This window comes from Podarcis vaucheri (assembly GCF_965113315.1).
Source record: "Podarcis vaucheri genome assembly, chromosome: 7".
In the NCBI taxonomy this organism is placed as follows: Eukaryota; Metazoa; Chordata; class Lepidosauria; order Squamata; family Lacertidae; genus Podarcis; species Podarcis vaucheri.
The window spans coordinates 74,052,783-74,079,597 of NC_138765.1; the positions used below are offsets into that span (position 1 = coordinate 74,052,783).

The 26,815-nt window shown below is 43.3% G+C and overlaps 1 protein-coding gene across 4 annotated transcripts in view; it reads right to left on the bottom strand.

Annotated features, from left to right (window-relative positions):
- The window catches only part of SKI (SKI proto-oncogene), a 152,362-nt gene extending 126,033 nt beyond the window's left edge, over window positions 1-26,329 (bottom strand). For 2 of the 4 annotated variants that reach the window (XM_082230022.1, XM_082230019.1), the window contains exon 1: window positions 24,125-26,327. In XM_082230022.1, coding sequence (XP_082086148.1) covers window positions 24,125-25,075 — 951 coding nt within the window. In that variant the 5' untranslated portion in view covers window positions 25,076-26,327. Of the gene's footprint in view, window positions 1-24,124 lie in introns of all 4 variants that reach the window. The other 2 variants (XM_082230020.1, XM_082230021.1) reach the window with 2 other exon arrangements.
- Between the last annotated feature and the right edge of the window lie 486 nt (window positions 26,330-26,815).

Sequence of the window (26,815 nt, forward strand, 5' to 3'; positions counted from 1 at the left end):
CCCCGGGTTACCTGGGGCTTTCAAAACAATTCCAACGGCTAACAATTTTAGCAGAAGCCCATCAACCCAGGAAATACTTTCCATTTGGAAACACTCCAATTTTAGCAGTACTACCCCAACAGTGTACTTCTCATTGGAAGCATAATATTTTTATGTAATGGGGTTTTGTCTTTTAAGAGCTCCATAGCTTCCCTTGTTCTCAGTATAAAGCATCTCAGAGGTATATGAACCCTTCTATGGTTTGAGCAACATAAGATTAGCAAAAGGAAAAGGGGAGGGGGTAACAATGTCCATTTTAAATCCCCTTCCCAGCTGACAATCAAGATGACAACTACAGAGTGAAGAGCCTGGCAACCCAAGCAAAGATTCCATCAATATTCTTGTGGGGCCAGGAAAAGGGGGGAGGAGAAAGAGAGAAGTCCCTCCTCCCCTTTGTCAAGAATGAGATGTGTAACCAGACCTCACACTCCTCTCAGTCTACTACTCCCACCACCACCTCATTAATATTCAGCAGTTTGAAACAATGCTTGAAACAAAGACTGGTAACCCCTGTTCCCAGGGATTTCAATAATCCTCCAAAATATGGCTGGCCTCCTTGCTTCAATCAAGTGGAACTGGAAAGCAAAGTCGGACTCTCTACTCTTTAGCTTGACAAACCCAGGCTGCTGAAAAGCAAGACTCTGCCTCTCAATGGATCATCAAAGTCCTTGTGGCATATAAGCTATTGCAGCTGGGTGGGCATTCTGCATGAAAATGTTTCCAGAAATTCAGATCTGGACCTTCGCCAACTGCTGCCTATCCTGACTAGTTTTGTAGTTTTGACACAAGGTTAACTGCCAGGCATAGCTGATCAGAGCAAAAGCAATTTCTGCATGTCAAAGCCTCTAGCTGTTCACCTGATTCCCCCCATAGACTCCCCACAAGAACAAATGAAGTTCAAAAACTGGTAGAATTTTAAAAATATGATTAGAATAGGTGCAACTCAAAGATAAAATTCCAGGTCTCTTAGAAAGCTTATCCACTTCCCTAGATAATTTTGCCCTCTCATTGACAATCACTTACTATTTAGCACCTCTCACCACACACGCAGACCAACCACACCCAGGGATCATCTTGCAGTGCTGAAACATGATTGCCTCTGGGGTGCAGGTGCAACAATCCACATTCAATTTTCCTATGGTTATTGGCAACAGTAGAAACCCACTTAATGCAAGCCTGGGCCATTTGTTCTTCAAAAGAAAACCAGATAAGAACATAAAGCAGCCAATTGTGCACTGCAGCAGAATGCAATCACACAAGAAAACAATGATCATTTTCCGTGTGAAAAGGATGTTGGGGAAAGTCTGCACAGCAGCTATGCTCACACTGAAATGCTCACTGTGGTTATGTGGTCCTTAGATCTGCTAAGTAACCTTACCAGTGGTCACATTTATTTTACTCCACAAATTCTGCCTTATTTCTTAGAAAGTGGAAAAGCTAGAGTGGGGGTGTTTTACACACACACACGTGAAGGTCACACACATATTTTTTTTAAAAAACCAACAATAAAAGCAGGCATGAGAAAAGAGGACAAAGCCCCCTGTCCCCTTTCACCTCACACTGTTGTTTACCATCTGGGCTTCTGAAAAGACAGTGATGGGTGGCTAGATGATGACTTTAGAAAGAGTGAACTATTTTATTTTCTTGTTATTTGGTCTGCCGAGGTTGTGTGTCAATGCCTTTCACAAAAGCACAACACCCCAAAGAGCTAGCAACAGAAGGGAACTGCCCCGACCAACTCATCCTGAAATCCTATAAATGGATGCACCAGCACCATGGTGCCTATCCTGCTCACAGTAAATAATTACTTTCCCTTGTTTTCATTTTAGTTCATATTAAAATTGTGGGGAGAGCTGCATACCAGTTCCAGGATCATTCCTATTCTTATACACATTCCCCATTTGTTTCAATGGGGTTTCTACAGAAGGCAGATACATTCTGGCTCACTATTCTTCAGGGGGTATTTTCCAAACTTTACATGACTTTACACCCTTTTTTTTAATCCCCTTCCTCTCCTTTTATCATATCCAAATTTTATTAATGTTATATTTAGGGGGCAAACATCATTGTAACAGAGCATTTCAGTCCACTGTTCACATAATGACAGAGGCATGATAATTGGTTTGGGGTTTTTTTATTTTATTTTTTGCTTTTGTTTGCTGAAATTCAGAAAGAAGTCTCAAATTTAAAGAGCATGAGAGGACAAGTTTCTTTATTTGTTCCCCTGAAAACAAGAGCTAACAATGCTTCCATTTTGTAAAGTTAAACTGAAAGTGAGATATTGGCAATTTCATTTTTTAAAAAACACAGCTTCTACTTTCAGACATCTTGACTTCCAGTTTGTGTCTGGTCTCCATTTCCTCACAGAATCTCATAAATCCCCCTGAAAACAGAAACGGCTCCTGAAAGTCACTGTTAACTTGAAATCTCATGACATTTTAAACTGCTCTCATGATTTCCCAGGTTGAGAATGACTCACCATTCCTGAGAGCTAGCGGCTGCAAAAACACTGAGAGATTTAATAAGGCAGGGTTTGAAGATGAACCTTTTTCACTTCCCTTTCATTACTATGCAGCCTTCTTGAGTACAGGCTCTTTCCCCACTATGTAGAACAGGAGTAGGGGAACCCATGGCCCTCCAGTTGTTACTGGGCTGCAACGCTCATTATCCCTGGGAGATGAAGGCCAACAACACCAGGAGGTATACAGGTAACTCACCCCAGATTTAGAGCTACTGTAAACCTTTTAAACAGTATCCCTTAGTCAAATGACATGATGGGATATTGAATGCAAACATGTCATTCTCTTGGCCAGACTGTCTGTCTGCTGAGTCGAGGGTTTCCAGCAATGCTGCTGCTGCTGCAGACATTGCTGCACATTTAGCTAAATTATTTAAAATCCATAGCTGTGCAACCATGGTGGGAGGCTGCCAGCAGAACTAATGCAGAAGGCTCATCTTTATTCTTTCCCCCTCCCTCCTTTTAAGCCACGTGTTCCCTTGAGCGCAAGGCTTGTAGAAGCCCACTCTTCTCAGACTTAAAAGCTTTTTTAAGAAGTATGGAATGCCCACCCTGCAGAGTGAAAACTTAATGGAGGTTAGCATATGGTGTGTAGGGGAAAATAAATGTTAAATTTCCAGTTATGGCAACAAAAGTTGAGGAGAAAATGGACTCTATTTAAAGCAAGGGCGGGAAAACCCTCCCCCTAGGAAGGGCTATCAGTCCATGGGGATTGAGGGACACCAGTAACAACAGACAAAAATGGGTGGAATTTTCAGCATTGTGGGAATCTCTCTGTCTGCCACCTTGAAACCCATCCCTGCAGGCAGCATAGAATTAGGTAAAGGTTCCTTAGCACTGCATTTGGGAAAGCTTCAAGATGCACAGCAGGAACTACAAAATATTTGCAGTTCTTGCTCCATAGCTATTTCCCACACATCACAAAGACTCAGCTACGACCAAAATAAACTGGGATAATTTCACCAGAAAACATACACTTTAACTGGGGAAGCAACTGACATTTCCAATTCAGTGGTAGCAATATGTTATTCTGTGCCACATATTGGGCATGGGTTCATATCTGTAGCTATGGATTGATTGATTGATTGATTGATTGGATTGATACCCCACCCTTCCTCCCCAAGGAGTCCTATAGTTAGGGCAAGACTGCCCCATCAACAGCAAAGTGAAGTAATATTGGGAAAGTATCTCAGAACAACTAATACTGCAGAATGGTGCATGGACCATTCAGTTTAAATTCACTAATAATGCACTATTACTGTGTCAATGACATGTTGAGGACTACACTTGCAGGCGGGGGAAATGCTACAAGCCTGAAGCTGCCGTTAATACGTGATATTATTGGCTTTAGATTTGCTTGTACTGTTCTGCTGAGTGGGCTCTTTACATTTTTTAAGTTTAAAAAATTCAGTTTCATCCTTCCTCCAGCTCCTTCCCCCCCCCCATTTTCTCCCACTCACCCCACTTTTGTTTCTTGGGTTCAAATGAGGTTAATGCTTGTTACAGTCAGTAAAATAGAGCCAAGCTAGTAACAATAGAGAATATTTGGCAGCTCACTAACACACACAGAGCACCCATTTTTCAAACACACACACACAAACAATATTGGCATCATGGGAATCGTAGCCGACAAGGCGTGGATGAAAAGAAAAGAGGAGTGTGGGACCATCTGCTGCCTGGAGCTCGGGTGAGGGAGGGTCACACAATTAAACCTGTCCTCTGACACATTTAAACAACACAGACTGTATTTACATGGTCCAGCCTACCCCCACCCCCAAGCAAGGAAAGGAAAGATGCACACCAATCTCCCTATCAACCTTTCTCCCCCCCACCAACAAATCTAACACACAAAGGGCACCAACACCAGGGAGCAAAAGGAATTGGTGTACAGCACGATTTCATTGCTTTATTACATCTTTTTTAAAAAAATGGAAAGGAAAATAAAAGTTTGGCAAAAGCAGTTTTTCCATGTAGCATTTTATTCAAGGCATTTTGAGCTCAGCTGTGATAAAAGTCTAGCTTGATGGGGATTTGGAGGGGAGGTAAAACATTATCTTTCATCACTTTCCAAAATTAGCTGCTTCAAATCATATGTTTTTTCCCTGGGCTCAAAGACCCCTTGGAAGATGTCACACAACAGTTCTCACTGCCCCAGAATAGCAAAAGAAGTATCTAGGCTATTCCTCAAAGTTATTTGTAAAAGGGATGTATAAAATTCCTGCTAAACTCCATCCATATACTCTCTCTCTCTCTCTCTCATTTAATATGCTGTGTTTTTTACTGTCAGTGGATCTGATCTCTGGTGACTGAGAATATGTGAGTGAAAATTGTGGTTATGTTTTAAATAACTACTTAAGAGTAACAGTTAATATAATGCTGTTTTGTAATTTTCAAAAAATATATAAATACAGTGAACGCTTGAGTTGCAAATGTGATCCGTGCGGGAGGCACATTTGCAACCCGCAGCGCTGCGTCTGTGCACGCGCAGGTCGCGATTTGGCGCATCTGCGCATGTGTGAGCACCGAAACCTGGAAGTAACCAATTCCGGTACTTCTGGGTTTGGCGCAGTACGCAACCCGAAAACGCGCAACATGAAGCATCTGTAACCCGAGGTATGACTGTAAGCAGGCACATGAGGGAATGGGGAGAAAGAATTGCTCTAGCGCCTATCCCTGAGAGGCGACTCCATTTATCTGTTTCTAAAGGGTTTCAGGGCTAGGTTGTTCCACATTTTTCCTTGGCATATTTATCTCATTTCCCATATACTTGCAAACCTCTATGAAATTGCATCCTTCCAGATGTATCTTATTCCATTCATGACACACACAAGAAGCGAGGGGGCGGAGGAAATCAAACCCTACAAATAAAACTACAAAGTGACAACCAGCAAGATGGAATACGTATCATATACCACGAATTTTTAAAAAATTAAGTTACACAAACCTTAAAAAATCTTGTAACACATTTTATCGTCACAAAAATCAAGATCAGATTTGTCTGGATTCTAAATACAATGTTACACTATCACTCCAAATACAGCAATCATTAATAGTTAAAAACATGGATTATTTCATAACTTATAACCAACTAAAACACATTTTAACAATATGCAGTGGTTCTAATAAGCCCTAAATCAGGGGTAGACTGCTTTCTGAGTGCCTGAGTTGAGCTACCACCCTTCTCCTTGTTGGCAGGAATGAGCAAGACTCACCCATCCCACCCTCCAAGTTGTGCTGGGCCCTGAGCTTAGTGTAATATCAGAAGACCCTGTCAGATGGAGGAGGGCAGATCATGGAGAATTGTTTTTTTGGGGTTTTTTTGTTTGCCTGGCTACCAAAACTAGTTTCAAGATTTGTTGACCTATTCATATAGTACTGTGTCATGAATGCACAAGTATACAAATTATACATAAGCCATGTTCCTGCAATTACAACTGCGCCAATTTCCACTGAATTGCTCTGGATTTACTCCTGTGCAAATGAAACAAAGCAGCAAGCCCAGCCAGCTTCACATAAATGAGCTGCAAATTATGCCTAAGTAGGGCTGCCAGATGTCCCCCTCATTTTCAGAGAGATCCCTTAATTCAAACGGTGTCCCCTTACTCAAGTTACCCTTTGGTATTAGGGTCATACTGAACAGGGCTGTGCATCACTTCTAGTAAACGTAGTTTTAAAAAAAGTAAATATTAAACTTTCCATAGAAGGAAAGTTGTCAGTTTACAAAACTAGCAAGCACCTTTCCAAATCCACAGGTTTGATAAATCAGCTGCTTTCAAACTAAGCCAATACCCAAATTCAGAGGAACAATTTGTGTGCCTACTGCCAGTTTAATCATCAATAAATGCACACAGATTTAACTGACTTTTCCCAAGAGGTGGGAAGTGGGAAGAAGGAGCACAGATAAACCCCCTTCTCTGTTCTTCTGCTCCTAAGTGTTTTCAACCCTAAAGCAAAGTAAAACAGATGGGGTATGAAGTCCTTCCACAAGACAGGATGGGGTGAGCTTGCAGCCTTGTTGTTGTTTTTAATGGGAAAAGCAACTGAGCCTTAACTACAACAAAGCTGCTGGGCACCAGTTTAATGAACACTTGAACTTCAAATGATCTGATTAAGGCATCTTGTAATCTGGGCAAATGCGGGCCTAGAATGTTAGCTGAAAAATTCAACAGCAGCGAAGACAAGTGGACCAAGCAATAAAAACTCCTCTACACAATGCATAAGAACATTTCCTAATGCAGGGATAGCCAACTTGTTGCCCTCCGGGTGTCTGCCAGAAAGTACATGATGGGACTTGGGAGCCCCACAATACTAGGAAGGCAACACATTGGCTACCCACATCCTACTGAGTCCCTATCAATAACAGCACCGTAAAGGAGGGTATCGGAAGTGGGGGCTGTTTTAGAGGTTGGGGCAATGGCTACAGTAGACACAGGTTTCTCTGAGGAGGTTCCCAAATTACTGAACTTACTCCCAAACCTTATGTGCCTATTGCCTTTTTTTGCTGGGAAGGAGGCATCTTTTAGGTGATGGGTGAAGTCTATGGTGCTTCCTCAAGCCACTAATGGCTTTCAATGGTACTTGAGATTCAATTTAAATTATATTTTTGCTATCTTGACGGTGGCTTTTAATTGCTGGCTCTATGAGTTTGTTGGCTGTTTTAATTTGCCATTATTAATGTATTTTTGTTTTATATTTTGAGCCCCCTGGATACCATCTGGCAAAAGGCAGGATAGAAAAGACTGGAAAAGCAAACTATTGGTTACTCAGTCAAGCTATTAAATAAGTAGATAACACATACATTTCTTAAAGGTGCTCAACTGTATTCCTGAAGGTCCATATGGGGTTTTGAAGAAAAGGTGGATTTCAGGGGAACTCTTTTGTTGAAGGATTGAGGATTGGTCAATACAATGTTTTTCTAACTCTACAAGTCTTCCAGTTAGTACTACTATAAATAACCAATTTTGTCCACCTTGGGATTGCAGTTTTGGGGGAAGATACAAAAGATCAGCACTACTGCAAATTTCTGTTAAGTGGAATGGAAAACCAGTTACCCAAGCAGCTTACAATACAGCAAGATACATTGAACGTCAGCACTGCAAGACACCTGGCTAGAATGAGTGAAATCTATGCAATTCTATAGTTGTTATAGAACTATAGAAAAGGCGGGGCGGGGGAGGACCTGATACGCCAAAGCTCAATTAATTCTAGAAAGAAAATGAAAGCAATATTTTAATTAGAGGTAATTAAGAGGCATAATTTACCTCTTCTGCACAGTTTGCAAAAGAGCTTTATGAATGAAGAAACAGAAGCATGAGGGTCAAATGTACAGAGTGAGACTCACGAGAATTAACAATGTTACTGAAAAAAACTCACAGTTTTGATAGTTGGGGGGGCTTCACAAATTTACAACAAAACTGTCAAGCAATTAAGGCAAGACACTTTGCACACGAACTTAAACTGCTAATTAAAAAACCCTTGCTTAATTGACTACATTTGCATATCATTCAACTCAAAGGATAAATGATTTCGGCAAGACACTCTCTCTCTCTCACTTCTCTTAAGATAAAGCAAGCCTACAGGTAAAACAAACAGGAGGTACCAAGCGACAGGAAGAGCTTCAGAGAACGGAAGGTGTTGGCTCCTGTATATTAATAAACTGTTCTTCAACAGCATCAACAATCTCCTTTGTGTTTTCTGGGAATAACTCCTTCAGAATAATTTTGCAAAGCCAAATGTGGAGCATCACATCACAAAGACTTGCTAAATGGTTTGTACACCCACCTGGGCATGTACTTTTTACTGTCCAACTCCTTCACCATAAACTGATTCAATTATCCTCCAGCAAGAGAATATCCCCACCCCCCAAAAAATACTTTTCTTTCTTTTGCATGCCCAGAACTATGTTCCAGAGTGCAAGGACAACTAAATAGGGGAGATAGGACAGCAAAATTGACCATTTCAGTGCTACCCCCCCCCAAAAAAAACCCCAAAGACATTTTTCACCTTCCTCAAAAGGAAGGTTTAAAATTGGGTTATCTTGCTGTATCCTTACAACAATCCTGTGAGGTGGACCAGGCAAGAGGAACTTGCTTCCCCAAGTCCAATATTCTATTCACTCTGGCTGTTGCAACATTATGGGTGGTTCATTCAGGCAAATGGTGTTTGAAATGCAAGTGACAGCTGGCTGCCCTTCCAACAAGTCAGAGACAGTCATGCTGCGAAGATACAACAGTGGAAATAGCCTAGACGCTGCCATTGCTTTCTGAAACACTAGCACCTACCCATTTTGCACACTTACCTCAGCCTACAGGGAACGGTCATAGCTCAATGGCAGAGCATTCATCTTGCGTGCAAGGAGGTATCCGTTTCAATCCCTGGCATCTCCCATTGGCAGTCAGTTTTAACAATATTGAGCTAGGCAAACCAATGATCTGACTTGGTATAAGGCACATTCCTATGTTCCTACTGTGCTGGAAACCCGATTCAGAACCCACAGGCAGGCATACAATGGAGGAAAATGCAAGGTTCCTACTGGCCATCAGTGAGAAACGGTTGCACCACCACCTCTATTCCACAAAAGGATTTAAAATACCACATTGCTAACTCTGCTGTTGCACAAATGGCATCTAATCTTCTCAGCCAGAGCAAAGGAATGGCAAGAGGCACATAAAAGGTCTGAGATTGCATCTCAAGGCTTGATTCAGACACCACTCCAATGTAAATCAAGAGCAGAATCGTTTGAAGTTGATGGTGTTACGCCATCCTAAAACCAACACTCTCAAGATTGGGGTTAGGGTCTATGCCTTCCAATCTTCCAGAGAAATGAGTTAGGTGTTTGTTTAATGAGTTATGCCCTTTCATCTCCCAGCAGGCATTAACATGCCTTTTTTTTCCTTCTTTGCTCTGGTTTTCCAGCTCTGGTTTTCCAGAAAACTGCCTTGTTAATGGACTGGTTGTAGGCAGCGCTAATGGTAAAACACAAAAACAAAATCTGATTCTCACTTGCTGTAGTCTGTGTATAAAGCAGGATGTCCCCTTTGCTACTGCATGCCTGCTGCTTTGCTCTCCCTTGCTGACTGCCTCATCTCCTCCCTATCTCCTATCAATCCAAGTGGGACCTTGCTTCCTCCCTGTCACACAAGAAGCTCATTCAGCAAAAGGGAAGTCCCAGGATGCATTGAGGCTGTGCAGAGTCTGGAAGGGGAAAGGGGAGGGGAGGCAAAGTTTAAGACTGCATCCAAATGAAGGGGGGGAAACGCCGATCTGGTAATGGCAACCTCACAGTTCAGAGAAGGCATTGTTCAGTGCCAACCTTCTATAAACAGATGAGGAGTGTGGTAGGGCGGGGGGAGTTTTCCCAAGAAAGCAAATTCTGGTTTGCAATTGACCACAAAATATTTAGCAGCAACCTTTCCAAATGGTGATTGGTGCCAAAACATAAATAGGCCCCTTGAGGGTCTTCCATTATAATTAACAGAGCAAATTTGGCAACCAGTTATACATTGTGGTAAGGTCTTTGCAGGAATCCAATGCAGGGAATTTTCACCCAATGGGGCCTCGCTGCAAAACACTCTGGAGAAGTTCTAAATCTTTCCCCCTTTGGGGGATTTAACTCCCAGAAGCTGGGAAGTAGATCATTTTACCACTACTCTTCTTCCTTGCTTTGTGACATCACTATGGTCACTGTGGCAACTAATTGTGATGTCACAGAGGATTATGATTTCAGAGGAGTGAGACTAGGGAGAGCCTAAATAACCACAGGTCTCTTCTGAGTAACAAAGGAGCTGTTTTCATGCAAATCTGACAAACGAATACAGGCACACAAATAGAAGGGGCTCTTTTCAAGGTCTTTGACTGACAAGTGTAAGCTATCCCCAAAGAGCCAAGATATTTTACACACAGCCAAATGTATGAATCTGGCATCCTCATATACATAGTGCAGCTGGGTGAGAGGCCCCAAATCCCCAGATGCTTCATGTGGAAACAACACCTCTCCTTGTGTGAAAAGACTCCCCCCCCCATCCAGATTAACAGTTCTGTTTAGTTCCATTCATGGATTCTCAACTACTCAAGTGGGGTTGCTCAGCTCTGCATTATGCAATGCAGAACTGGCATGTCAGTTTACTAATGCATATTTTAGGTTATCACCGATCCTAAGCCTATTTAGACTTCATAGGGAAAAGACTAGGGGACAAGGGGACAGAGAGTGCGAAAGAGGTTTCCAGTTTAAATATTAAAACAGATTCCAAGATATTTATTGATGTTGCCTTACAAGAATACTGCAAATGTAGTATGTGCCATTGTGATAAGATACTCAACAGAAACAACAGTGGCTTATTAGAAATAATGGTTTGCTAGAATCTGTGTTCTCAATTTCTAATTTCCATACACCAACATAACTACGCACAAAATTCCATGTGTAAGAGTCTACACAGTTGCAACCAACCATGGTTTATGTGACTCAAAAAACTACATTTGGGGTGTGAGTCTGCAAAAATGCTATGAACACTTATAAATGCTTAATATGTTATTCTCAATTCCTTTAATTTCCTGTCACACTTTTAATCCACTCAAAGAAAGAAGAGAAATGGAACAATTTAAAAATGAATTAATGTTCAAGTTATGAAGCAAAGATTTTTTTAAAAAATGCAGAGATTCCTTCAGTTAACCTTCTTTGTGTAGTATCACATTTCAGTTGTTTCTGTTCTGTCAAAAGCCCCAAGCATGCACTCATGGGTAAAATTATACAGCAGAAAGGACAGTTGTGGGTTTTATTTATTAACTAAATCCTACTCAGAGTAGATCTATTGAAATTACTAAGCTTAAATTAGTCATATCCATTAATTTCAATGGGTTTATTCTGAGTAAGACTTGCACTAGATAAAACCATGTAATCTTTATTTCTGGACCTTGCGCATGCTGCTGAGCCTGCAACACTATTACCATGAATAAAGACCTCTTGCATATAAGTAAGAGTTGCTGTAGTGTTTTGAGACAGGAGCCTTACACACTGTAGGCATCAGGAAAAGAACGTGGATTAAGAATGCAGGGGATAAGAGACCCTTTTCTGTTAATGAACAACATTTCTTAGAAATGCTTCATTTAAGTGAAAATACATTCATTTCATAGAAGCATAGAACTGTAGTGTTGGAAGGGGACCCCAAGAGTCATCTAGTCAAACCCCCATACACACACTATTTCAGATGAGTATTCCTTCCAGTAGGTCCTCCTACACACTGCTCTACAACACATATATGCAGATAGACAATTTGTAAATATTGGTAACTAGAAGTGAATAACATGGTATTCATCTGGTGCCAAAAAGATAACAAAGTTGGCACCAGCTAAGCATATATGGGAAGCAGGTTCAACAAGAGAAAATCTCCAATCCTGAATCCTTGTCTGCTTCACATCATAAGGTAGAGAGTGCCTCAGAATGTCTGCTTGGTGTTGGCCTCCTTTTTGTAGAGAGACCCATGTGACAACCAACTTTTCAGCAAAGTTCTTTCTATTATCCCAAGCCTTTGAATATCTTCTTAACATGTTAGCGTTACGACGTCAACTGATGTTAGTCTCTACTCAGTTTGATGTCAATTAGTTTGTTTTAGCATATGTGTGTGCGTCTCCTAGGTTTTTGTATGTTAAAAAACTGCTTGTATTTGCTGCTTGGCTTGTTTATTATTCTGAACTGTTTGTGTTTTGACATTTTTCTTTCCACTCTTGTTTTATATCACTTGTTGTGCATCATCTAGAGGCTGATTACATAAGGCAACAGATAAATGTAGTGAATACTCTTAATGCCCCCACAGGTTTGTACAGAAAGAAGAGAATATTATCAGTATCCCCAAACCTCTCCCATTTGCCACTATCCCTTTCCCCACTGGCCATGATGATACTGTGCACACATTTGTAAATAGCCATAAGGGTAACATAGCAGTGAAACAGAAACAATGTTCCTATGAGATACACCCATCACCTTCCCACTCAAGGCAGGAAGTGGGTTGACTCCCCTCACAACTCAACTGTATTGCTCTGTATTGCTAGGGTTTCAAGCTGAGGTACTTCTCAGAGACTGCCTGAATGGAGGCAGAAAACCCCATACCTTAAACTTTGTGGTTCAACCGCATCGATACACTCAATAAAAAAGGACCCGCTTGGGATGTGGTGACTGAGACGTAATGATGGCACGTTCTTGGAACTGGAAATGACTTACAGACAAGGAAATAAAAATCTAGACTTCCTATTAAAACCAATCCACACTAATATATGAAAAAATAGGGTTCACAATAAATTCTCAAAGCAGTATAATGCTTCTGATGTTGAATGTATTATTACGCTAGACTCCTAATTCCTAGACCTATTAATTAAGAGTTTACCTCCAGGTTATAAACAAGGTGAAGAAAATGCCATAAAGTATACTTACCTTGTTTAAATACGCAAAACTGAATCATCCAGATTTCAAATAGAGGTATAGGTGAAGTAATATAATTCAGTACCTATTTTACCCTACATGAGGTGCAGCTGAAGATTTTCAATCCACACAGGAACAATTACCAAAGCTTTGGGACACACTGAACTAGCCAACAGCTTTAAAAATGCTTCTTAAGAATAACCTATATCACTGAGTGCCAAGTTTTATGTCTGAAAAAACTAACAGCCACCTATGTACCAGGTAAGAGGACTCTCTAGAGATGTTGCTGGACTACAACTCCATTCACCTCTGACGAATGACCATACTGGTCACTGGGCTGATGGAAGCTGGAATCCTATCACATGTGGAAGGCTGCAGGTTCCCAATCACTGGTTTAGGTGCAAATATATTTAAGCATGCTCCCATGAGTTTACAATCCCATGGCAAATGGCCAGCTGGCACCCATTCCTTACAGAAGCAGTGTGTGCTTACAAATACTATACTCTGTGGGGCAAACATCATACGGGGGTTGGCCATCTCCTTTGTTCCTTGCTTGTGAGCTTCCCAAAAACAGCAAGCCAGCTACTCTGGAAACAGGATGCTGGGAAAGATGGGCATTTGGTCTGATCCAGCAGGACAGTCCTTATGTTAGCACAAGGATCATAAAGAGGAGAGCCTCACAACAATTAGCATAGTGTGGACATCTGATTTCTTTGCAGGATAAAAAAAAATGGCCTGAGACATTGCCATCTTGTATAATCACACATTTAGAGAGCGGGGAGTGGGGAGAGACTTAAAACACAGCTCAATACTTTGTATGCATCCAGGAGTTTGTTTCCACCCATCATCCTCTGAACAGATCCCTGTGCCATATCACAAACAGCTTTTGAAACTCCCCTGAATTTCAAAAGCAGGTTGCCATATGGCATGGGGGTGGAAGGGATACTGTTGAAAAGTTCAAAATTTTAGACACAGTTCTTTGGATCCTGGCCAGCAACTTTAAAAGCCGACATAATCCAATATTGAAGAAAAAACTTGTTTCCATCCTTGTTTCTAATTTTTAGAAGAATGCTCCTAGGCAAATGTTGGGCAAAAGTCAGCAAACAAGAGCTCCCTGAAGTGGCTGAACCTTATTTCAAAGTCAGGGATTCTTTATGTCAAGATTATGTCAACACTTTTCTGAAACTAGCTGTTCTGTGTGCTTTTGTGCATTCAGCCACCAAAAGAAGATACTGGACCAATGCTAGTCCTACTCAGAGTAGATCCACTGAAATTAATAGGTATTATTAACTTAGTTTCATTAATATCAATGGGTGAATAATAGCTAGGTACAACCCATTGCTCCTTATATTTAAAAAAACAACTATTCTGGTAAAAGAGGATATTAAACAGGAATGAATGTTCAAATGTTAGGTATCAATGCAAATATAAAGTAAAAATTCCTCCCTATTCTTTCAGATGTCCATTTAAAGATTTAAAATAATAAACTGCTTGCAAAGCAAGCTCCACAAAATGTAGCAAAGCTGCTTAAAATATATTCCATTTTAAAGCTTGAATAATTTAACAATGGGGGAAATCCACCTTAAACTTACGCAAGCCTTTTGGAGAGTGAGGATGAGGTTACAGTTTGTGCAACCATTTCAGTGAAGAGAGAGGAAGGAAAGAGTCCAGAGATCAAAATCAGGAGGCTGCCCTGACACCTCCCTGGGCAGAGCACAGCATTAATAAACCACACAGAAAAATTAATGGGGTATGCTTGAGTTGAAAGACAACAAGCACTTCTGGGGTTCAGATGGGGCTCGCTTCAAGAGCAGCTAACCTGTCACTGAATCTGGAAGGATTGCTCTCCTGAACCCATCCGCATATACTGGAGCCTCTGTTATACTTAACCCAGACTTCCTAACACTTGATATCCTGTCTGCTATTTCAATGCCCTTACTCAACTGTTTCAGACAGACATTACACAAACTGGCTGGTGGAAAAGGGGTTGGGAAACCAAGCACCAATCTGAGTCTATGACCTTATTCTTTTAACATGATGCCACTAACTTAAGCAGAGGTTGGGGGGAGGGGGAGGTATGGAAAGGCACAAAAATTACTCTTTTCACTACTCAGGCCTGATCTTGCCTAGTCAGGCAATGCCACTGGAATCTACATCAAGATGCCACCCATTTCTTGCATTAGTAGCAAGAAACTGCCCTTACTATTATGTGCTGGTGCTTGAATCTTATTAGTCACAAAAATACATATTAACCACTGAGGGTTTTGCTAGAGACGTTTTGAAAATAATCCGCCACTCTGAACATTTCTTCTGTAAAGAAAATGGGTCATGGATGTGGGGTGGGGAATTCACTGGGCACTGTTGTGTTGTGCTGTGTTCTAATATGAACAAAAATGTTTCATTAAATGCTCAGCTGCTACCCAATTAAATAAATTTTAATTGAATGTACACGTTTTAGCTGATTAATCTATTGATTGAACCTGCGTATGGGGGGGGGAAACACTAGGTTGTATCGCATCCATTCACAGAAGGAAATTGCACTGACAGAAGGAGGCCTTCCATTCATTGGACACATGATTGAATGCAAATACCATTCTTCCTTTCTTTTTACAGAAGACACACGCACCTCAATGCAAGCATAATCTTAGAAGAGGAATTCCCATCTTTCATTTAGAAAAAGTTATAGTCCGCTTAATCACAAAACTCTAAGAGGTGTGCGTAACAAAATTATCAATAAAACACAGCTAACATCCACAGAACTTTTAAAAATTCACAAAGCATTAATAAAACACAGATAAAAAACACTAAAACAAACATAAGTAAGTAAATTATGTGTCTAGATTTGCTTGCTGAAATGGAGGGGGGAAACCACAAAGTTTTCAGCAGGCATTCTAAACAATACAGTGAGGGTGCCTGCCACTCTCCTGGGAAGCTGCCTTATATTAAATCAGTCCCATGGTTCCATCTAGCCCAGTACAGTAGGTCCAAAACTTCTGCAGAGGTTACGTTCTGGGGACCCGCACGCAAAGGCAAAATTGTGCAAGGAAGACCCCTGGAACCACTCCCTCCATGCAGTCATTCCTGCCTGTTCAACACCGGCATGCTGAAGGAGCAAGATCTCAGGAGCCTCTCATGGCCTTCCAGAGCCCTCATGTGACCTTCGTATAGGCCAATAAGCAAGATGGAGGGCTTAAAATGCTCCTTCCATGCCAAGTTTTCCTGCAGTTTTAAAGCCCTCTCCCTTGCTTTCTGGGCTCTAGGAAGGTCATATGAGGGCTCTGGAAGCTCTTATGAGATCTCACACAGCTCCTTTTCCCCAGTCTCTCATCCTCTTTCTGTTTGTTTTTCGCCAAAGCATGCAAGCTTGCAATTGCATAAGTAAGTTGCACAGAAGTTTGGGGCATACTGTACTGTCTACAACGACTGGCAGCAGCTCTCTAGGGTTTCAGGCTTGCACTACATGGAAATGCCAGCATTTGAGCCTGGGATCTTTTGCAAGAAAAGCATGTGAGCTACAGTCCTTCCACTAACAGCCTAGATATTGACCTTATAATACTTTTTATTTGTAGAATGTACATCCTATCTTCCCAGTCAAAGCAGTTTATAAACTATGCTTAGAGTAAATGCCCCTCTTATAAATACACTGGATTCTTTATCCTTCCCTGTACTCTTAAATATTTGTCATGAAACCTAGAGCGGGGGGGGGGGGGACACAGCATGCCTCCAGTAAGCAAAGAAAGGTTGCCCTTCATGGTTTCCCCCACCCCACTTCATGTAAAAACAGTCTCCTCCACCCCCATCCCAAAACAGCAGTGTATTAATGTTGGTCCTATTATTTTCCAGGCTCCTTGCAAACTGAAGACCATTGTGTGAAAAGTTGCCTGAGGCAGCAGAATGGAATGCAAACCTTACCTGCACAAAGATGGAAATGTTTTCTCCTTAGGTTTGAAAATATATATCTTAAAATGCCTTCCTTTCCCCCCATGAGAAAAATGTGGAGAAAGGAACATAAGCAATTAAATTTTACATAGGTCTTACTTAGCGTTGCAAGGTCCCCCCATACATTAAAAAAAAATTACAGCCAAGCATATGTATTAAGAAATTGCTTTTACTAATTGACAGGCAAATTGATTTATGTTCTAAGTCTACTCTGCTAAAATAAATTAATGTTATTAATTGGCGGCAGGAGTGGAGAAGGTTCATGAACCATACCAGATTGGAACCATGACCAACACATGCTTCCTAACTTTGTGGGTGACCCAAGGCTTCACCACAGAACTGAACAGGAATTTTTTTTAAAGCAACAGGCTGGCTTATATTGCATGCTGCCCATTCACTCCTGCTTCCTATCTCCTCCAGCCAATACATGCCAACAAGCCACCAGCCAGATGCCTGCAGGCATACATAGAGCATGCACTCCAGGGCCAGCCAAGGCCCCAAACTGAGTCCACTTCCACACTACATGCTCAGCCAAACTATGGCTTAGCACATACACACAATGGCTCCCAAGGAGATCAAAGCTGCTTTGCTCCTCCCCAGGGTTTTTTGGGGTCATTGAAGGATGGTAGTATAAAGCCAAGAATTGGCTTAGTGTGTCACCTGAGTCCACAATTCAATGGTTACAGGTCATGGTTAAGGAGGAAGGACCCTAAACACAATCCTGGGTTTGGAGACAACACACTAAGTCAAACTCTAGCACAGCTGCTGTCCCACAATGGCCTAAAAAGCCTAGGGAAGAGCACAATCCTTCACATTCACACCTGCACAATTAGACATCTACACAAAGGCCTGGCTTGCAGAAGACAAAGAAAATTGGAGGGGGCACATGCTGTGTGGAGGTGTGTAACCATCTCTTCTTTAAGGCATGCAGCAGTTCCAAGGTTGCAGTGGTGGAGAGTCATTTCGCCTGGAGGGCACAAGGAGTTCTTTTTGCTGCTGCCGCCACCACAAATTCCCAGCTGGCTGGATTACAACCACTACAGAATGCAAAAAGCCTCAATGGTCTCACAAGATCACTCCAAAAGCTGCATTACCTCAGCATGAATAGGTTTCCGCTCTTTGATCTCTTGCTGCTACACCTTTCACTGGCTTGGGAGGGATTGTTATTATTATTATTATGAAACAGAAGCAGGAACTTTCGCTGTGCTTGTTTGCATATGACAATCCAGAACATTCATCCTACCTCAGGGAACACCAGGCCTGAGGGAATGCTGCTGCATAGAAAGGTGTGTATCTGCTTATTTCCTCTTTTCTTCCCTTAATCTGACAGCTACTTCAGACATGGTTTTTTTTTCACAAAAGTGTTCAGGATGAAAGCCATAACTGGCAAGAGTTTTCCAATGCCTGTACACAGGAAAATAATCAGGTGTGTGACTTCCAGGCATTACATTTTACCTGTTTCCCCTCCTCTCCAACATCCATGTAGGAAAAATATAAAGCATGAAAGCAACAACCTTGATTTTATATAGTTTTACTGAACATATGCATTGTGCAAAATGTGAACACAGAAAGCTGCCTCACACTCAGTGTAGCTCAGGGTTGTCTGCACTGACTGGCAGTGACTCAGTCTAGGTTTTCAGACAGGGAATTTCTCCCAGCCCTACCAGAGATTGAACTTGGGACCTTTGGCATACAAAGCAGATGCTCTCCCCTTGAGCGATGGCCATTCCTACATGGCCAGTGGTAAGGGATGATGGGATGCTACAGCCAAACAATATCTAGAGGGCACATTAAAGACTGCAATTCCATAGCACAAACAGAGGTTTCCGGGGATTGAAACTAGGACCTTTTGCACGCAAAACATGTGTTATACTTCTGAGCCATGGCTCCTCAAACTGAATGTCAAATTATTTGTAGTGTTCCAAATGGCAACCCAGATCAAATGACAGGATCCCAGGACTACATGGCCTGCGAACCAACAAGGCCCCTTCTAAGCAGCATGTTTCATCACCACAGTGACATAGCAAACAGGAGAGCAGACATGTATCAAACAGACTGTGATTGGAACAACATGGGCAGGAGGGGGAAGAGACTGGTGAAACTCATTCTTGAACAAAAATTTTTTCACATATACAGTTGACCAGGATGCAGGAACCAGTTAGAAGATGAGGAAAGACTCTTGGGGGGTGGGACAGGGAGGAGGGAAAGCTCAACAATGAATGTGTTGGAGGGGGCAGGGGAGAAGGTAAAAGAACAAAGTCCAAAAGGTGATGTGGCTTAGGGGATTTGAAGAACTCCACAAAGGAATGATTAAGCCCTAGGAATGCAAACAAATAACATGCTAGGAGAAACCAAACTAAAGGTGGGAGGTACCAAAAGAAGCTGAAACACACACACACCCTTTTCCCCTCCTAGGGTTGCTGCATGGGTAGAATAGTCCCAGGTGTTACTGAACACAAAATTATGCCAATATGTGAGCACAAGAATTGTCTTGCAGCAGACAATTGCACCAAACTCCAGTATTTTCTTAGATAAGCAAATGCATCTGGGAGGCTTGCAAAGGAAAGAGTTGTCCTGTGTTATTGGAGAAAGGCCATAGCTCAATGGTATGTAGAAGAGTCCAAGTTCAATCCCCAGCATCTCCATGTGGGGCTGAGAAAGACTTCTCGCCTAAACCCCGAAGAGCCACTGCCAGTCAGTGTAGACAATACTGAGCTAGATATGTTGTCTGATGCAGTACAAACCAGCTTCCTATGTTCTCAGTATCTGAGGAGTCAAGGGGTGTATTGCCTCTGCTTATGGAGGGAGAATATCACTGGGCTTCAAATTACAGCCCAACATCAACTTTTGCATATGCAGGCAGAATCCAGCAGCAGGAGAAAAATGCATCTCACAGACCCACCACAGAAAGCTTTCAGCAACTCAACAAAGAGACATCAGGGACATTAGGCTCAGTGGAGTTTTCACAAGGTGTAGTCCATGGCATTTACAGGCACAGCTGACAAAAGATCCCATCTGAACCCCTGGGGAGCCAATGTCAACCAGTCCTGAGCTAAATGCACCAGTGGTCTGACTCATTATAAGAGCAGTGATGGCTAGTATCTACTGTGATTGGTAGGAATGAATCCAGAGAGCCCAGACAGTAGGTAGGCTCAGGGCTAATGACAGGAAGGGTTAACTAATTCTGATTTTGTCCCTATCCTCTTCCCTGCTGAATTCTGCAGGGGTGATACTGAGGAGAAGGAAGCTGGCACCCACTGAACTTGCTTTAGATTATAAGGAGGAGGCTGGCTGAGGGCAGAATGTGGTTGGTGAGGCAGCTGCAGCTTCCGCTGGGTATAAGGCAGATGTGTTTTTTTATCTCACAGACCACTTTGGGGAAGGGAACTATTCTCCAAAGCTTACTGCAGGAGAGCCACATAAAGTCATCTTACTACCAACTAACTCCCACAAACCCAGGGGGGCGGGGTAGGATCACCCCTACCTCTTTGTATTCAGACAATCCACATTGTCCCCATCCAACAGCTGGGACACACTCCCAAGAAGGATCATCATCATTATTATGCAGGGCACACAAGGCAAAAACCCACAGAGGCCCATGATTTGCAGACAGCTGTGAGCAAAAGACACACAGAGAGAGCTTAAGGATGAGATGCAGACAGAACTTAAACATAGTAAACATGCAAACAGCCAAACACAAGATTGGTTAGGTTTCCACCACCATTTCCTCCCTAGGCGACCTCAATTTTATTTCAATGTTATTTGCCTCTGGCCACAGTCTACCAACCCTGCAGCTCTGTGTGTGTTTGTATGTGGTTATTGTTTTGCTCCCAGCATGGCTATCTGCTACAGCACAAAACATGCAACATCCCTTTGGCTATGTCTGATGGAAAAATGAATGGGAGAGAAGCAGCTTTTTGTTGGGATGCCAGACAGGTGGCCTACCTGCCAGCAAAGTCTTCTCAAGAGCAAAAACACAAGTTCTTCTAGCCATACTTAAAAGTCTTGAAACAACTCACCTTGGGAAGGGAGGTGAAATAATATTTCAACTCCATCCCATTCTTGGGGCACAGGCAGAGATATATGCTTATCCTGGCTTTCTTTCCACCACAGCTGCCTCACAACTGAGGAAAAGCAAAGGCTGCCCATTTCAGTCTGATGGGGAAACAGTATTTCAAGCAATGTATTATGGTCAGTACTGAGACCAAGGTTTTAATTTGGTCTCAAGCTTCACACCAATCCTGGACCAATTTGCTGGATGCCTTAAAAAAAAAAGTAGTGGGCCAGATACACACACACACACCCTGAAGTTACTGAGAATTTCTATGCTAGTTTCTGATTTCTTTCATAAATCAATTCATTATTCTCTTTCATATATCCAAAAGTCATTCAGAAACACAATTGAAATGGTAACTGAAAACCATAAAAATGGAAGTCCATTACAATTGGGGGGGGGCTAAATATGTACAAACAGCTATGATTAATATGACACTATAAATAAAGTTGTGCAAGAACACTCAAGAGTTTGGGCACAGAAATATTATTTCTTTGTGCTGCCCAGAATGGAAAGAGATGTTGGTTGTCCCACAAGCCTTCAAAAAGATGCATATTTTTAAAAAATGTGCCCCTGCATTCTCAGTGCACCTCCACTTTCCATTCATATGCCCCAAACAGCCACTTTTAGCATATGATTAGCTGAAGACAGACAAGCCATTAGCAGCACATGATAAATAATGTGGGTCTTTAGACCTACAATAGCTCTTATGCTGAATCTGTGGAGGAGGAGGGGAACTAAGGAGAAAACAAGAACTACTTCCTTCACTTTGAAAGGGGAAATAGCCAAATAGACAGGAATGGAAAGATATCCCAAAGCCTGGTGGGTTTCTGTTGTTGTTGCTGTTTGTATGCGCATTCAGCCTGTTTCCCAAAAGGAGAAGCTGCACATGCCTTTATCTCCAGATGTATGTGGGTGCTTGCACATTCTCTCCAAAATAGGTGTGTGGGAGTTTAAAGGGGAGCGGGAAGGGGAAGAAGTCTGAACTGAACATTCCCTTAATAAGTATTAAATGAGTCTCCTTTGATACCCTATAATTTCCCATGACTATCAAAAAAGTCTGTGCAGTTAAGGAGTTAACTAGACCTTTCTCCTTTGCTGCACCTTGCATTCTTTTGAATAATCAGATGTCTTGTCTGACCCTGGGCATTTTTTTCAAGCTACCCCATAGCGTAAGTACCCCCACTGAGCAGGACTGATGCCAACACAAGGTCTCCCCTCCCAACTTTCTCACCCAGTCACCAACTTTGAGAAGTCTGGAAATTGAATACTGCTGCAGATTAAAGAGTACCTAGCTGTCTGGCTGGGCAGACTCCGCAATTGCCTGTCATACATTAAAGCTTGCTGCAGCAGTTGTCCCAGGACACATCCATTTCCTTAGTGTAAATATAACCCATACACAAACTAGCATCAGGAGAGAAAAGGGGTGGAGGGGGGACTAGATCAACACTGTACAGAGCACCAAAAATACACTATGTAGTCTGCACACATATATCAACAGCATCTGCAAGTACCCTGGATTGGAACATCCTGGGATCAGTGGTGGCTGGTGCCTATTGTGACTGGAAGGGAGGAAGGCATGGAGCCCACACAGTAGATGCGGTCAGAGCCAATAACAGGGAGAGCCAACTAATTTTAGTTTTGTCCCCATCATCTTGGCTGCTGAGTTCTGCAAGGGTAACAATGACTGGAGGAGGAATCTGACAGGCAGTGCCACCCCCTGGACTAGTTGTAAATCAGAAAGCAAGCAGGTGGGGGCTGGCTGAGGACAGACTGAGGTTGGTGGGGAGGTGCCTCATTTGCCCTAATGGACCAGCCTCCACTGTCTGGAATCTATCTGGTTGTGTGTTTGTTTATCCTGCCAGTGCAATACATTTAGAAGCTTTTCAGCTCTCGTTTCAGTCACTACATTTGTCAAGTTTTGAGATTAATCCTAAGGATAGAAGCCAGTGATTTCTGCCTGTAGATAATCAATTCATTCATTCATTCAATTCATCTTTCCTTGCCCTATTTGTAGCACCACATATACCTATTTGAGTTTGTTAAGATGCAAAACCCAAGGGCAGAATGTGGTAGGCTACCTTTTGTGTCCTGTTTAAACAGGTGCATAAAATGTACAGTATTTAAGTTTCCAACAAGAAAAGTGAACAGAATAATGGTAAATGTGTGGAAACCCCCCCCCCCGAAAAAGACAATTGGTTACAAGGATTTTTAAACAAATCCAATTTTGCTGCTGTGGTTAAAGTCCAGTAGAGAGCCCTGCTAGTCTACAGAAGTAAATATATCCCAAAATAAGAAAGACCAAAGGGTATATTTCAAAAGAAAAAGCCAGCTCCCTTGAGACTGTTTGAAAAGAAAAAAGGACAAAACAGCCCAATGTGATTCACCTTAAGAACCTATCAGCACAATCCTATTTCTATTCCTAAATAAGTCTGACAGAGTTCTTTATTCTCTAGAAGTACAATCCTAAGATCCTTTTCTGATTACTAAGTCCCACTGGATTCAATAGGACTCACTTCTGAGTCTGCACACCTAGGGCCATGCTTCACCAAAGTTTGCATGCATGGTATAAGCATCCTTGAGGTGAATGCAGCAGGTTTTTCCAGCTGCTCTCTCACACACATTACTCCTTTCAGAAAGAGTTATGTGGGACTCTTACAGCTAGATGCACATTTACCTAGGAAGTAGCCCAGTTGAACACAATGAGGCTTATTTCTCAGTGAGCATGCAGTGCCTTCTCACTACATAGCTCCCAATCCCTGAGAGAACAAGGTCTATTTAAAACAGTTATCGCCTGAACCACAGACTGGTGGGAGTCCAATAAGAGATTATATACGATCCCTTCCGGGATCCTACTACATGGTTCAGGCAATAGCCACTTAAAGTGGCTATCTGTGGGACCGTGTAAAATATGCAGCCAATTCTATCTGCATTTTTATTCAGAAGTAGGTCTCACTGGATACGCATAATAGATGCTAGAGATGCACCAAGTATCTAGCTGCAGAGTTTGTACAGTTGCAACCCTTACTCTTGCCACCGAAGTTCACACACTTTTTCCTTTCTTTTTAAGCAATCTCGGCAGTTTTTAAGAGCCCAATCCTCTAGCGACCCCATCCCCAAATTTAAGCGCCGATCCCTCAAAACCAAATCCAAGAGGACTCACCCTGGGTGCTTTCCTCTTGTATCGGTTGCTGTAGTCGAACTTCTCCTTCATCTCATCCAAGCACTGGCCCAGTCTGGCTTTCTCTTCTTTGCCGGAGTAATCCTGGCTGAGGAGGATGTAGGCTCGCCAGTTGGCCGAGTCGAAGCCCCAGTGGCAAGTCCGGTTCTCCAGGGACTTGTGCGAGTGGATAACAAACTTGTGCGGCGGGTACATGAGCTGGCAATCGAGGCACTGGATGCACGCCGCGCCAGGGCTGCTATACAGCTCCGGCACCAGGAGCCCCTTGCATTTCCCGAAACATTCGTGGTATACCTTGAAGCTCCGCTCGGTCAGCTCCAGCTCGAGCGCAGCTCCGTGGTGGCTCCCGGAGAACTCCTTCTTGCAGCGCCCCGGCGGGTAGGCGCCTCCGTAGAGCAAGGCGTTGCAAAGCCTCTCGGCGTCCGTCTTAGTGATGAGCCCGCAGGAGGGCGCCGAGAAGGGCAGGATGCCCATGACTTTGAGGATCTCCAGCTGGTCCGCCGTGCAGCGGGAGCAGTAGATGTGGAGTTCGTCGCACACTGCGTTGATCTGCTGCAGCGAGAAGTCGCGCAGGACGGAGTTGAGGATCTGCGGCAGGCAGAGGCGCTTCTCGCCGCCCACCACGAAGCACGAGATGGTCTCGCCCTCCAGGACGGTCTCGCAGCGTTCGGTCGAGCGGTCTGAGGGCATGAAGAAGGGCCCCGGCATCACCGGCGGCGGCTGGATGGGCGGCAAGTGGAGCACAGGCTCCGCCGAGGAGGACGTCGAGGACGAGGACTCCTTGCCGTTCTCCCGCTTGTACAGCAGCTCCTGCGCCCAGCGCGCAGAGAAGGCGGCTGGACCACCCAGCGAGTTCATGGAGCTCAGATGAAACTGTTCCAAGGTCTTCTGCAGGCCGGGATGAGGCTGGAAGCTGCTCCTTACAGTCTCCATTTTAGGTTATTTTGTGGTGGTCTCCCGCCTTTTTATTCCTTTTTTAAAAAAATAACAACAATAAGAAAATAATAACTCCCCCTTTCTAGGTTTTTCACCAAAGGCAATGCAAAAAACTAAACCGAACCTCGCTTAAAATCTTTTCCAGGCTTCTGTTTTTCTTTTCCTTTAAAGGCGAGAAACGCCGCTCTTCTTAAATTTGTTGTTGTCCATTGAAGACGGCGAAGGAGAGAGGGAAGCCACTCAAGAATCTCATATTATTCGCCCCCCAAAAAAAGAAAAACACGTTTCCTCCCGGTGGGTTACTTTTGGCCCGCTTTTCCAAACACCCCCTCGATAAGTTTGGGGTTCTTAGTTGTTCTAAATACACTGGAGCAAAAGAAGAGCCAATCCAGGGGAATAATATTTATATCTTCGGGGAGGGGGAGAGGAAAAAGTTATAAAAAGAAAAAGCGCACTGCCTTCTCAAAGAGTAGCTTGCCCTCCCACCTCCATTCAAGCCAGCAGTCTTCAGTTCACACAAACACACACGAGGCTCAAACAAAACCGACTGATCAACCTCCCTCCCTCCCCCCCTCAAAAAAATTGCTAATAAATCTGTAGCAACAACGTGGAAAGGAGGCTGAAGAGAGTCAATAGCACCAGAGGGTCTTGAAAGATGTCCAAATAGCAGCGGCGTCGGCGTCTGGCGTTGGGGAAGTCAGCTCCTTTCTGTCCATGTCCACCAAAAAAATGTTTTTTAAAAGGAAAATAATAATGTGCGTGTGTGTGTGTATTTTTATATAGAAGGTCGATCTCCGGAAGCGGGATGATGTAGTGTGAGGCAAAGCAAAAAAATAAAAAATAAAATTAACCCCCCCTTCCTTCCAAAATTCCGAGGCGGCTGCTACTGTAGCGAGGCGTCTCCTTCCTTCTTCGCCCCCTCTTGTTCTCTCTGCTACTCGTGGTCCCTTGAAACTGCGGGTGGGGGTGGGAAGAGAAGATTTCCTTTCTTTTAAAGAGTTGCTTCGTTCTTTCTTTTTCTCTCTGGCTGGCTTTGCTTTCCGCCTCTTCTCCTTTTCAATGTGGGAGCCGTGGCAGCTCACATCCTCCCAACTCCACGCTCCAGCCCAGACTGAGGGTGTTTCAGAGCTGAGCTAATGCAGGCAGGCAGGCAGGCAAGGCTGGCTGGCTGGCTGTGCACTCCTCCCCCTCCGCGCGCCCCCCCCACCTCACTGTTTGTTGGTGTCTGCCTCAGCTCTTGAATCCCAGCCAAGAATGTGACCAACTCCCCAGGCTGAGCTCTTCCAGGAACAGGCGCCGCCTCCCTCCGGCTCTGTTCTCATCCTCCTCCACCTCCTCCTCCGAGCCGCTCTGCAAAAAGGCAAGCGAGACATAACACGCCTGCGCGCGCGCACACACACACACACACACCGGGAAACAGAAGAAGGCGCGGGCGGGGGGCAGGCAGCCCAGAGCTGCGATGGGGAGGGTAAAGTGTTGGGTTCATAGACCTCGAGGCTGCGAGAAAGAGACGTGCGGTAGGGCGGCTCTGTGAATGAATTTGCGCTTGCTTCTCCTCTCCCTAGTTGTTGTTTTTGTGGGGGTGGAAGGGTTGTAGGGTGGGGGTGGGGGGTTGGAGCCGGTGGACAAAGTTTCATACAAGAGAATGAGAAAGCACTTAACAGAAGAAGCCCCAGGCTATGGGTCTGATGAGAAACAACCGACTGAAGTTAAGTGGGTCAGGGTCTGGTCAGTGCT